Source organism: Chionomys nivalis, chromosome 7 (assembly GCF_950005125.1).
Source record: "Chionomys nivalis chromosome 7, mChiNiv1.1, whole genome shotgun sequence".
NCBI classification, from domain to species: domain Eukaryota; kingdom Metazoa; phylum Chordata; class Mammalia; order Rodentia; family Cricetidae; genus Chionomys; species Chionomys nivalis.
This window is the reverse complement of record NC_080092.1, coordinates 83,946,769-83,961,450: the sequence shown is the minus strand read 5'-3', so window position 1 is coordinate 83,961,450 and position 14,682 is coordinate 83,946,769. Positions and strand designations below refer to the sequence as shown.

General features: G+C 41.7%; 1 protein-coding gene across 1 annotated transcript in view; it reads right to left on the bottom strand.

Moving 5' to 3' along the window:
* Window positions 1-14,682, bottom strand: part of Nsf (N-ethylmaleimide sensitive factor, vesicle fusing ATPase) — a 141,686-nt gene that overhangs the window by 44,836 nt on the left and 82,168 nt on the right. The window contains exons 10-12 of the mRNA XM_057774437.1: window positions 8,851-9,016; window positions 8,147-8,221; window positions 7,577-7,764 (exon numbers count right to left, since the gene is read on the bottom strand). Of these exons, the coding sequence (XP_057630420.1) occupies window positions 7,577-7,764; window positions 8,147-8,221; window positions 8,851-9,016 (429 nt within the window). The remainder of the gene's footprint in view (window positions 1-7,576; window positions 7,765-8,146; window positions 8,222-8,850; window positions 9,017-14,682) is intronic.

The window sequence follows — 14,682 nt, the reverse complement described above, 5'->3', positions numbered from 1 at the left end:
GTGACAGTCGCAAGAAAGATGAAAACGCAAGGAAAATCTGCCACCCCCTAAACAGTCTCAGAAGCAGAGGACGAACAGACTAGAAGGGGAGGGGAAATTTCCCACAGCTGGAGAAAGGTGTGTCTTTGCAGTTCAATGAGTGCTGATCGGGATCAATAGAAAGAGATGCAGCCTGTCTAGACACACTGGGCAAACCCACTGAACATCAAAGAAGACCAAGTTCCAGAGCCTTTCTGAGAAACAAAAACAAGCCGGCAATAGCAGGAGACAATAAAACCAGTATCCACAAACACAACCAGATGGACCTTCTAGAAAACGGATCTCTTACTGGATAAGGAGACAGACCGGCACTGTTCTGACAGCATTCTGAAACAGTCACAGCCAGAAAGAATTTAATGTTAAATATAATGAGCTCATTCACTCATTATATTTATCAAGTGTCCAATAAACTAAAACTAAAGCATGAAATCAAATGTGCACGTGCTCTGGCCCTGCGGTTTGTGCAGGCTAGCCTCAAACTCCTGGACCTGAATGGACTTCCTATTACCATTTTTCACAGGAGTTCACTACCATGCCCAGTCTAGCCATCTTTTATGTGGTAGTGTTCTAGACTACTATCCATCAGTCCAAAATAATGTAGGGACATCAGAAGTACTGACATGCACTGTTTTCCAAACACTGGAAAATGAAAAATAACACTCTCAGTACAATTATACATATGCCCTTCTATATAGTAAGTGTGTCTATGAATGCGAATGTGGAGACAGTGTGCAGCAAAGGTGGATTCCGAATGCTGGCTAACTCCAGACAGCAGAAGAGAACGGCGGGGGGGCGGGGGTTGGAGCTTTCAGTTTGGGATGCTGAAATCCTAAGCAACATGACAAGGGCCCTGGAGGAAGGGCATGTGTAGGAGAAAGAATTCCCATCTCCAAGCAAGAAGCTGGAGGGCTTGCTTTTCTAACAGGCCCCTGGGGTGATAGCTCAACTTTCCCTAAAGGCAGTACCCACAGGGACCTAGCAACTAAAGAGACCGAGGCAGGAGGCTCTACTAGAGTTTGAGGCCAGCCTGATCTACTGAGACATTGCCTAAAAATACAAACACAAATGGTTCCCAGAGGGCTTGGGTGTGAGGGGCTGGAGAGGGTGGTTCTCAGAGATGGCATACTAGTGCTTACTTCAAAACTGCTGGTACAGAGATTCTGAATGTTCCCCAAACCAAGAAGTGCATGAGAACGCCAGCGACCCCAATCCTCTCATTGTACACTGCATACATGTACCAAAATCAGCCTATAAACATGATTTTGTCATATGTCACATATATAATTTAAGTCAGACATTGTAGCTTATATGTGCAGTGCCAGCACTTGGGAGGCTGAGGCAGGAGGAGAGAGCTCTAGGTTGGGTCGGCCTGGACTACACAGTGAAGACAGACAGGATGGGACACTGTCAATGACAACAGAAGATAAAATAGAATTAAAATGGCAAGGAGTAAGGGGAGGAAATAAAATTGTCTTTAGGCACTGCAGGAATTTTTAAAGTTATTTAACTGTAAATAATATTCTAGTGCCAAATTATTTCTGCTTGTTCATTAAAATAAATGCAGTGTTTCCTAGCTAATGCCTACTATTTTATCAATATCAACACAATTTTATTCTTAAAACTCTACAATTCTGAACTTCTAATTCATTCAAAAAACCTTTTTTCCCCTTTTGGTTGCAATAATAAGCTATTTTCTGCATTTTATTCATGTCGGCTAATCAATACAGAAGTAGCAACACCTTCCAGCTTAGACACAAACTCATAAGCTCGTATTTCAACACCAGCAAATATCAAGTGGTCACCCTTACGCTTCGTAACCTTCTAAACCTGACCTTTCCAGGCTCTTATCGTTCCTCCGAAATTAAGGGAAGAATGGCTTTAGTCAGCCAAAAGGTCTATGGAAAGGAGAACACCAAAGCGCACAAGCGCAGCCCGGGGAGTTGCTCCAGCTGGACCTCGCCTGTCAGTCCTTTCAGCAGATCAGACAAGAAATCCGGGTTAGGGTCTTCTCCAGCTGAAGCAGAAATCCCTCTCAACAGCCAGACTCTTGTGAGGGTGAGTTGAGCAAGAACATGCGTTCAAGTACAATGACACAAACACAGGCAGTTCATGGACGTCCTGCTTGTTTCAGGGAACCTAAAACTACTGCCCACCTGGAAGGTTTGTCTTGTCGGCCACGCTCAATCTTTGCTTTGGCCCAAATGTTTTGAAAACGACGTAGAAATAAAATTTGATTTTTGTGCCCTGAAGACTTGAATATCATAATAAACTACTGAATGCTATAGGTGTTTTAAAATTCTAACCAACTTTTAAATTTCATTTCTTAAATTTATTATTAGTGAGCCAGTGGTGTGGTGGCTTGCACTTTTAATCCCAGCACTTCAAAGGCAGAAGCTGGTGGATCTCTGGGTTTGAAGCCAGCATGGTCTACAGAGTGAGTTCTAGAACATCCAGGGCTATACAGAGAAGCCCTGTCTTTAATGAGAAAAAAGTGTACACACACACACACACACAATTAGTGTGTGTGTGTGTGTGTATGGTGTGTATGTGTGGGTGGGGCGCGCATGACACTATGTGCTTGTGGAGGTCAGAGGACAACTTACAGGAATTACTTCTCTCCTTCTACCAGGTAGATTCTGGGGCTAGAACTCACACTGTCAGGCTTGGCAGCAAGCACCTTCACCAACTCAGTCACCTCACTGGCCCCTTAATTTACACTGTTTATATCAAGGAGGAAGAATGAAAACAAAACAGGATCGCCATAGCTGGATGGATCTATATTATCCAGGCCCAATACTATATCCTCATACTGTCTAAACCGTTGGGAAAACGGGCTAAAGAGTTCCTGCTGCTGGTAGGGAAATTATGAATATGGACAGAGTTTGGTTAAGAATACATATATTGGGCTGGCATGACAACCCAGCCAGTGAAGGTGCCTGATGTGCAGGCCTGAGGACCTTAACACTTTCTGGACCCACACCACACACAAAGCTGCAAGAGAGAAACAATTTCTGCAAGGCTGTCCATGACCTCCACACAAGTGCCCCGGCATGTGGGTATCCCACACCTCTCCTCCTCTTTTTTTTTCTTTCTCATAAACACAAATAATAAATGACACTTTTAAAAAGGATATATACGTAGGTTTACTTCCTTACAAAACATACATGGGTGGTGAGAAGACTCAGCAAGTAAAAGGTATTTCCTGTCCAACCTCCTACCACACACACAAATAAACAGATACATTTGATAAAATTTAAAAACTACATGTACTATGTGTTCAGTGTTTAAAGGAACTGTGGGATTTCCAAGATGAACAAGATGTAGACCTAAAGGTTAGAATACTGACGAGGAGCCTTTTTCTGTAAAATCCCAGTTCACATAGAATTTGACTACAAAATAAGTTCTGCCATGATAGCATAGATACAGCCACAAATAAACACAGTTAATGGACATAACTGTATTTTTGAAGTTTTATTCAGAAGAACTAGTGGTTGGCTGGGCCTGGTCAAGTGTGGTCTAGCACCAATGACAGGATGCCCCTAAATAGTGACAGCATCCTCAACCTCACTCTTCGGTCTGTTACTTCCTGCCTGATCAAAGTCCCCACGTCTCGTCCTATGTCACCAACTTCACTTCCCCTTGACAAGGCTGCCAGAGATATCTTGTGTTTTAATACTATGTCACTACTATTCTTAGAACTCACACTGCTCACAGCAGAGTCTGCACTTCTCTGAGAGAATGGAAGGCTCTCTGTGCGCATCCTCCTTTCTCGTCTCCTGACTTTCCCAGTGCTGCCTTCTAGCTCCTCTCCACTAACTTCCATGGCCAAGTGATATGAAGTCACTCTAACCTATTCTGCTATTTGTGTCCCTGTGCCTCAGGAAACGTCCCCTTTACACACATCCTTCTGGAAAATTCCTCCGGGAAGGCTTCTCTCATCCCGTGAGTTGATCACATCAGAAGCCTCATCATTTCCTTTACCATGCATTATTCTTGCATTTTCTTTTGTTTGTTTGTTTGTTTTTGAGACAGGCTTTCTCTGTATAGCCCTGGCTGTCCTGTGATGTAGAATTTCCCTCTGTATGCTATGAATTTGTTTTTTTACCATTGGTTAATAAATAAAGTTGCTTTAGCCGGGCGGTGGTGGCGCATGCCTTTAATCCCAGCACTTGGGAGGCAGAGGCAGGCGAATCTCTGTGAGTTCGAGACCAGCCTGGTCTACAAGAGCTAGTTCCAGGACAGGCTCCAAAACCACAGAGAAACCCTGTCTTGAAAAAACCAAAAAAAAAAAAAAAAAAAACCCAAAAAAATATAAATAAAGCTGCTTTGGCCAACAGCAAGGTAGAACAGAGAAAGGCGGAAATTCCTTATGGAGTCTGCTAACCATTTGGGCAAGAAACTGCTCTTGCCTGGACTGCTCGAAGTTACGCTGTATGAACTAGACATGCAGGACCCACAGAGAAATGACTGCTGAACTTGCCTAAAGGTGAGACCGTTCTTCAAGGTTCCTGCTTCATAAGAGTTTGCCAGACATTCTGCAGGACACAGAAGAAAGTAACTGACAAACTGCCAATATAGGTGAAAATGTCTTTGAAATTTCCTGCTTCATGGAAAAGTCTGCTGAATACTATGGGCCTGAAGGCTAAAGATGGATGCCCCAATGTTACAGAAGAACTTTGGGTGACTGTCCACTCAGCAAGATGTCTTTATCAATTCCAGAGTTTTGGAAGTTACTTACAATGCACTTCCTGCTTCCTTAGGTAATATTTTATCTGTCTGAAGTCTTTAATGGAGTTAAAGAAAGATAGCTATAATCATAAAACTTTAGGCTCACAAAGATAGAATAGATGATAGAGTATTTTCCTTAATTTGCCAAATGTGAATGGACCAAATATTGTAACTATAATTCTTGTTTGATAACTGTTTTGTTGTATGTAATCTTGCTAATTTAACGTTAAAACCTTTCTTTTTAATTAGACAGAAAAGGAGAGGTGATGTGGGATTCCCCTTTATATGCTGTGAATGTGTTCTGTTACCATTGGTTAATGAATAAAGCTGCTTTGGCTTACAGCAGGGCAGAATAGAGAAAAGTGGGAATTCCAAGCAGAGAGAGGAGGAAAGAAAGTAGAGTCACAAAGACGCCATGTAACTGACGAAGGAGACAGATGCACCTTACTGTAAGCCCTGTGGTGATACATAGATTAATAGAAATGGGTTAATTCAAGATGTAAGAGTTAGCTAGAAATATGCATGAGCTAACTGACCAAGCAGTGTTTTAATTAATACAGTTTCTGTGTGACTATATTGGGTCTGGGAGGCGGGGAAACAAAAGAGCAATCTCTGCCTACAGTCCTGGAACTTGCTCTGTTGATCAGGCTGGCCTTGAACTCACGGAGATCCACCTGCCTTTGCTTCCCAAATGCTGAGATTAAAGGTGTGTGCCACTATTGCCTGGCATATTTTCTATTCTTTTATATGGATGTATGTTGATCAACAGTAGGCAATTAAATTCTTTGCAGTTATAGCTTTAACTCCTTGTACAGCATATGGCATATAGCTGGTACTAAATAAACTTTTTCTTTTGGGGGGGGTTTAAACAGAATCTTGCTATGTAATCCTGGCTGGCTTGGTACTTGGTTTGTACTTCAAGCAGGCCTTAAACTTGGCAAATCTTTTGCTTTAGCTTCCAACTACTAGGCTATAAGCTCATAGCCACCAAGTACAGTAAGTAATAAACCTAGTTTTATTTACATTTTTAAAATATTAGCGTGTATGTGTGTGGAGGGTGACAATCCATGTGAACTTTGTAGACTTGGTTCTCCTCTGCCTTTACATGGGTCTGGTGATCAATACAGGTCATAAGGCTTGCATACTTCATGCCTTTCTCTCTGAGACCCACATCTGCCTGATAAACTATCTGGAGTCAAAGTCAGCTGGAGGAATCACACATGATATGTGACTACTTCAGGAAGGAAGACAGTACGGCACTCTTGAAAGGGAAAATCAGAAAAGGTTTAAGTGCTGGGCAGTGGCAGTGCATGCCTTTAATCCCAGCACTCAGGAGGCAGAGGCAGGTGGATCACTGTGAGTTCAAGGCCAGCCTAGTCTATAGAACTAGTTCCAGAACAGCTAGGGATGTTACACAGAGAAACCCTGTCTCAAAAAAAAACAAAAACAAACATAAAAGACCGCACATACCAGGTAAACAAAGAGTGTAGAGGTTCACAGAAGAATAACTAAACAAAAACAAAACAGCAAGAACGGAAAGGCTAAAAACAAAATAAAGTTTGGTAGCCAGTAAGTATTTCAGTTCGGCTGAAATACGTAGAAATAAACTGGGGGAACATCTGGAGGGGCCAGTTAGTCCTAGGTGAGGGACTATGCCCTTGCTTTGCAGACATGGCTGCCATGAAGGTAAAAGGATCTGAACCAGTACAGTTAGTGAAGAGGAAGTGGGTGGTGGCAACAGCAGTGGAAAAACATGGCTCTGGACAGACCCCTTGATGAGCAGGTGACCTGACATAGGACACAGGTGTGCAGCAGAGGTGACTCTGCAATCTTAACCTGGGGAGCTGGATAAAAAGAAACAGGAGCAGAAGGGAAAGTGGTTCGAGAATCTTCTATCTGAGATCAGAGAAAACACCCAGGTGGTATTCCTACAGACGAATTAGGTTAGGAGAAAGGCACCGTAGGGAGACAAGACAGAAGACTGGGGCTACGGAGTAACTGCAGCATGAGGAAGACCCAAGCACACTTATCAAAACTTACCTAGCAAAATAACAGAACCCTGATACGTATTTTTAGCACAGTATCTACGATGTGCCTGTACTACGCCAAGCATAGTGGAAGTTGCCTGTAATCCCAGCTACACAGGAATCTGAAGCGGGGGCATCACAAGCTCAAAGCTTGCCTCTGGTATGTAGCAAACTCAAGGCCTGCCTGGGCAAATTAACAAGATCATAATAAAAAGGGCTGCAGCTCAGCGGTAGAGCGCTTGCAAAACATGCATTAAGGCCCCGAGTTCAACCCTTAGCAGCACACACACACACATCAGGAACTCACACACTCTACTAGTCCGTTTTTCTGACTCTGAACCCCTCGGGGGAAAAGTTCAAGATTCACATCTTGGGTATCCAGCTCAAAACTTGAAAAATAGCAATTATTCAGTGTTCACTGCATGAGACAGCTCCTGGATGCGGAAGACTCAGATTCTTTAACATATTATAACTTAAGAGTGGACAAAGGTTCAAAACAACAACCTTCGGGATCTTCCATCTGTCATTCGGTAGCAACCAAATAAACTGGTGGTCACCACTGGGCAGGCACTGCCATTTGTCCTCCAGTGGACAACTAACCCTTGTTCCACCTTTCTTGACCCCAAAAGTGGGCATTACTCTCCTTGGCCTGTGTGGTAAAGAGAGGAAGAATGGCGGGCACTTGCAGACCATAGGCCCCACCGGCTCACTGAGTTTCCTGACCTTGGCCTGTATGGTAGAGAGAGAAACCATAGGCTCCACCGCTCACTCAGTTTCCTGACCTTTATGTGTCTGTTCATGGCCGTGGACTGCGCTGCTCGCACTAGGCCTTCCAGCTCGGCACCACTGAAATTCTTCGTCTCCACGGCCAGTTCCTTGATGTCCACGTCCGCAGACAGCAGCTGGTGCCCTCTCATCCTGGCTGTGTGGATGTGAAGGATCTGCAGTCGGCCCTTCTCATCTGGCAAGCCTGAGGAAACAAAAGCAGACACTTTCCTGGTCTTCAGGTTCATCAGAAGATACGGTTGCAATTCTAATGCTTTGCTCCCGGGTAATCTTACAGTGAGCATTATTTAATATGCTGTTGCTCTCATTAATGAACTCTGAAACCACAGGTGCATGCTACATGCCCCCTCACACACACCACACACACATGCACTCACATACACACATGTATACATGCTCACACACCACACCATACACATACCATACACACACAGACACGCATGTACACACACTGCACAAAAACACATGCACACACACCACATGCAAGCACACACACATACATGTACACACACACACACGCACACACACACACACATGCATCCACACCAGTGATCTACATTACTTACCTATCTCCATTTTAACTTCCAGTCTTCCAGGTCGAAGGAGAGCCTCATCTATCAAATCTGGTCTATTGGTCATTCCTGAATGCAGATATTAAGAACAGTGAGCAATTAATCATAATTAAAGTAAAATAAAATGTACTTCAGTATAGGTAAAAATAGTCACTTCCCAGCTGGACAGTGGTGGCGCACACCTTTAATCCCAGCACTCAGGAGGTGGAGACAGGTGGATCTATGAGTTTGAGGCCAGCCTGGTCTACAGTGAGTTCTGGGACAAGCCAGGGCTACACAGAGAAACTCGAACACCCCCCGAAAAGTAACTACCCTAAGAACATTTTCTAAAAGTCAAACACAAACCAAATAACACTAAACTAAAAACATTTATTTTTTTATCTAGTAGGAAACACTGCAAGACTTTGTAATGAAATGTGCATTTAAAAAGAGAAGTCTTTTATAAGATTCAGCGAGAGCAAGTTAAGTGGCTAAAAGGAGAGAGGGTTACGGCCTCTCCAGCTCGCAGGTCTCCCCTCCAATAAGCGGTGGTTTCAATGTCCGTAAAGCAGTAATGTTTTTCCCTCCTAAAAAGCATCTTAAGCAGCAGTTCTGAACGAACAACAGTTCAAGCTCTCTAGGAGAGCAGTGCAGGCCCAAAGTCCAGCTGGGCGAGCCAGAAGGTAATGGGCAGGCATCATCCTTTACTCCAGACATACCAATGACGAGGATGTTGTTCAGCTGCTCAACGCCATCAATCTTGGACAGTAGCTGGTTGACCACAGTGTCATGAACGCCTGTGCTACCAGCCATGCTCCCTCTTTGCTTGCAGATGGCATCGATTTCATCAAAGATGATGATATGCAAGCCACTGTTAGCACCAAGCTACGAAGGAAGGATATTATATTAAAGGTCACAATCTAATGTATTATTAAACAAACTAATCAAGAAACACAAACCAAAGCACTCTACAGGTTGATTTTTCTGCATTTTGGCTAATAAATATAGATGAGTATAAATTAAATCATGGTTGTTGCCCCCTCAAAGGTGTTGGAATTGCAAAACAGCTAATAATTCATTAGCTTAAATTAACATGGGCTTTCTAGAATTTATACTTAGTAATTAAGCCTCCTGTGAGGGACCAGAGAAAACATGCTAGAAAACATCTTGCTACTTTAACTGACATATTGTAACTGCATGGTTATTATGGGGTGTGATGACATTTCAATGTAGCATACAATGTGTAACGATTGGGTCAAGATAACTGACATAGCCACCAGTTCAAACACGCAACGCTTCTTCATTTGAGAGGCAATCAAAATCCTCTCTACTATTTTGAAAGATAGAATTAATTGACATCAATCATGATTCTTTTACTTTCTATGTTTAACACTAAAAAGAACAACCAAGAATAACAAAACAGAAGAGAATGGACATAATCTAAATGTGAAAATATATATAAATAATATAAATTAAGTGATAAGCATGATGGTGAACCAAAGGATTAGATATGGTTAGAATTAATTAATTTCTGATTTAAAAAAATACAGCCCCTGTTTTGGGGCATGAGATGTGTGTTTTGTTTGAGACAGGTCTATGAAACGCTGGCTAGCCTGGAGCATTGATTCACCTGCCTTTGCCTCTGTACACCCAGCCTGTAAAAATGCAGTCTTTCAAGAGGCTTAAGGGGCCACTGAAATGGCTCAGCAGGTAAAGGCTGACCCAAATTCAATTCCTGGGACCCTCACAGTCTAAGAACTGATTCCCACGAGTTTTCCTTTCATTTTCACACACATGCCATGGTACATACATATCCATATTTATATACATACTTATACACACAAACATACATACATATATACATACACACATGTACACACCCATACCCCTACACACACAATTTTAAAAGAGAGGCTTAGGGGTGAATGATGGCGCAAGCCCAAGGGCCCAATTACAGCCTGAAACCTCTATGACGGAATGCTGGCTCCCAAATGGAAGAACCTTCCTCTCATGTACATGTACACAAACACACACAAAATAATCATGATAAATTAAGAGATTCATGTTTACCTTAGAAAATGTGTTAACTTAGCAAAAGTTGTAAGACAATTAAAAATAAAGTTAAAAACTACTCTTATCACCTAAAGATAAATACTATTAATGTTGTAACAGATTTCTAATTTTTTTTTAGACTTACAGTTATTTATGGGTTGGGGTGTGTGTGTGTGTGTGTGTGTGTATGCTTTTTCTCTTGACATTTTTTGCCTTAGTTTTTGTTGTTGTTGGTTTATTTTGACTTGTTTTTGTATTGTTTTTGTTTTGAGAAAGAGAAAGAACTTGAAGTTGGGTGGGTAGGATCCGGGTGGAGTTGGGGGAGGGCAAAGAACGTGATCAAAATATTTTTCTCCCCTAGTTTCAGTGTTTTATTCTTAGAGTACGATGAGGGCATGATAAATAAATAACATCCAGACATAGGAACATGTATGCATTCACTTGCCTGTGCCTAAAAACCTATTAACATAATTGTTACTGGTCAGACATAGATTTATTGTGATAATTACTCATTTTAAATTGAAAATGAAATTTCATACGTTGGTTTCAGTTTTATGAATGCCAGCCATATCTCTTATATTATTTTATCGTAAGGAAGAAACTGGAGAAAATGCTTTTATAGAGTTTATAGTACACAAACACACACACACAGCATGGGGTCCATTTTGTATTGATAATTCTCCTGTGCAGGCCTGCCCTGGAGTGTTGATGCACCCAGTGGCGTTCTGTTGGAGAACTGATTTGCTCTTTCCCAGCAGGCACCAACTGCGAAGACCTTTTTAGCTCGGTGAACTTGAGCAGGTCCGTGCATGCGGTCATGGTCTCTTTGTCATGTGTGCATCAACCCTAGTATGCCTGGAAGATGGCTCCCGTGGAGTCACCCACCACCCCTGGCTCCTACAATCTTTCTGCTGTTCTTCCCTGTAGACCCTTGACCCTGGAGGAGAGGGGTTTGATAGACATTCCATTTAGGGCCGAGTACGCCAAAATCTCTCACTCTCTCTAATTGCAAACTACACAATAAGAGAAAATCTGGGGAAAAGATAGGAAAACATGAAGAGCTCATAAGCACCACAGTCAACTAGCCAAAATGTAATACCATGCAATCCTCTCAGTTGGCTTGCTTTTCCAGAACTACATTGTGATTAGTAGTAGCTCTCTAAAATTTCATCATGACTGCTTTCGTAGTTCAACTCCACACTCTACATTAATTCCTTTCTGTTAGATATTTAATTATTTCTAATTATATATGTTGCTGCAATTAACATTTTCATACATAAATTCTTGACAAAATACATAATTACTTCCTATATTCAACTGTTAGGTTAAAAGGTATACTGACTTTTTTAAAGACCTTAAAATAGAGTGTCAAATTCTTTTCTAAAATAATTTGTGTTGCTGTTTTGTGGTTCTGAGGATAAATTTAGGGTTACATCCTCAGGCTCCTCCCCTTCTCCTTAAATCAGTTTAGCATTTCACAAGGCAAGACTGCCTATTTCGATATGTTCTCACAGGTAAGAAATACCAAAAACATTAAAAACTAATTACCAACATGACCAATCAGTAGTAGCATCTTTTTCTGTGTGTTTGATTGGTTTCAATGGGACTAGGAACTGACTTTTCTGTTTCTAAGTCACATATTTCTAATTACTGAAGGTGCTGGCACATTTAAAAAATATTTTTGAGCTAGAAAGATAGCTCAGCAGTTAAAGGCTAGGCTCATAACCAAAAATAAAAATTATATATATTTTTACCACTGCTAATTTTCTATTATTTGGTTTGTCTTTTATTCCTAATTTATAAAAATAATTAAGTCTATTAACATATTTTGTAAATATTTTATTTCACTTTGCCCTTTGTTGTCATAATGCTATTCATAGCATACTTTTTGCTAAGTAGAAGGTGAATGTTCTTGTTATTTTTAATATCTAAACAGTGTCTTAGTTAGGTTCTTGTTGCTGTAAGGAGACACCATGACCACAGGCAAATTCTTATTAAAACAACAACAACAACAACATTTAATTGGGTGGTTTGCTTACAGTTTCAGAGTTTCAGTCCATTATCAGATAGCAGGGAGCATGGTGGCATGCAGGCAGAGGTGGTGCTGGAGATGAATAGCTGAGAGTCCTACATCTTGCAGGCAACAGGAAGTCGACTGACACACTGGGCAGTATCCTGAGCATAGGAAACCTCAAAGCCCACCTCCACAGTGACACACCTCCAACAAGACCATACTTACTACAACAAAGCCACACCTCCTAATAGTGTCACTCACTATGAGATTATGGGAGCCAAATACATTCAAACTACCACAAACAGTCAATATTAGTTTTTATTTTTATTGTTTTCTGTTACTTTTTAAAAATTCATCCCATTACATAAACTGATGGTAACCTACATTTTCTTCTCTTTAAATTTTTACAATACATAGTAATTTTTGTCTAATGGGGTTTCTGTGTGGTATGTGTGTATGTGTGCGCGTGTGTGTGTATACGTATGTGTATGCTCTTGCAGAGGACTTAGGTTTGATTCTTAGTACACACGTGGCATCTCACAAACAACTGTTAACTCCAGTTCTATGGGATCCAGTGCCTTGTTCTGGTTCTGAGAGCACCAGACATATATATGGTACACACGCATACAGGCACAGACTTACAAATATACATCAAATAAAATAAATAAATCTTTTTAAAAACTATTTTGAACTATGCTTACTTCTAAACAAACATTAGAATCATCCCAATGGAAGGAAAAACCTCCAGCAATTATAACAAAAAAGCAAAAGGCGAACTGAAATGAAGAGCGGGGCTGGGAAGATGACTTGGTGGGCAGAGTGCTCACTGCACGAGAACGAGGACCTCAGTTCAGACTCCAGCCCCTGTGTAGAAGTTGGCCAGTGGTGTGCATCTGAAACCCCAGACAAGATGGGCAGACAGGAAGACCCTAGGGGCCTGTCAGCCAGCAAGCCTAGCCAAAGGCAGCTGTAGGCTCAGTGAAGAAACTGTTCTAGAAATTAACCAGGTATGGTAGCGGTAGCGCACGCCTTTAATCCCTGCACTCGGGAGACAGAGGCAGGTGGATCTCTGTGAGTTTGAGGTCAGCGTGGTCTACAGAGTGAGTTCCAGGACAGCTAGGGCTATTAAACAGAGAAACCCTGTCTCAGAAGCCAAAACTAAAACCAAAATTATTCTCCTTCCACAAACATTTTTAAAACTAAATTAAGCTTAAAACATTTCATTTCTCAGTTGGATATATATTGAATAGATGTCTAGACAAATGATACTTTGCTTCTTTAAAAAAAAAAAAAAAACATGCCAAAAACTTGACATTGTTCCACCCACAGAAAAACTGGATCTTCAAGCTTGGCTTTGCCAGAGCACACTTCTTCACAGAAGTATAATTAACTCAGTGTAAAACCAGGACACGGTTGTTTGTGACTGAAAACTGTAGGACTTTACATTTTTAAAAGACCTTCATAGCCTGGATGGTCATGGGAGACAGAGGCTGGTGAATCTCTAAGTTTGAGGCCAGCCTGGTCTACATGGTGAGTTCCAGGCCAGCCAGGGTTATACAGTGAGACCCTGTCTGAAATATAAAAGGATATTTATGTCCAGGGTTGTCTGCCTAATGTCAAGGAACAGAAAGGAGTTACACTGTCTGCAGGTCCCGGTCTACATGCCCTGAGCTGTGTGGCATCACAACTTCTGTCACCATCTAACCCTGATGTCGCCTAGTCAAGAAGGATGCTGAAGACTACAAGATGCTGTCTGACAAACCGATCACAGGGGCGATCTGTCCTAAACATAAGTCAGTACAATCCTGACCTTTCCAGTGCCTTACTAACCCTGTGACCTACCACCCGTTCCCCTCCCCCACCTAGTCAGTTCAATAGCATCAAGTTTTACAGAGTATTAGTTTAAGGCAAGCTCTTATTATAGTAAGTTGAACTCAGGTTCACAGATCCACATAGCTGAATCATCAATTAACAGTGTACAAGGGACTGAACTTTCCATAATGCAGCCCTCTTCAACTTACCGGCTTCTGACTCTACTTTTACCAGTTGCAGTCTTTCCCATAGAAACAGGGCCTATTGAGCCTGTGGCAACAGACTTCTAAAGTGGCTGTTCTAAATTTATCGAGTTGACCTATATCGAGTTGACAGAGACTCATCTCTGTCAGCCTGGACTGTCCAGAGTCACAGAGGGAGGCGTTTGCAGCAGACATTTCCCTTCCATGGGGTCATTAGCTGGGAATACCAGAAGAGGCTGGGTGTGATCAGTATGTACCTAGAAATTCTTGGCCAGCACAGTTTTATCGTTAGCAGTGCCATATTTAAGCTGTGCATTTAAAAACAGTATCCAAATCATCTATGTCGCTACATGGAAACTCCCAGTGAGATTTTATGAGCTGCTCCTCTAGACTTCATTTCAACTCGTCTCTGTTTAGTGTATAACTATCAGGGCCCATTTGGCTCAGTTTTACCTTTTTAGGTATTTTTT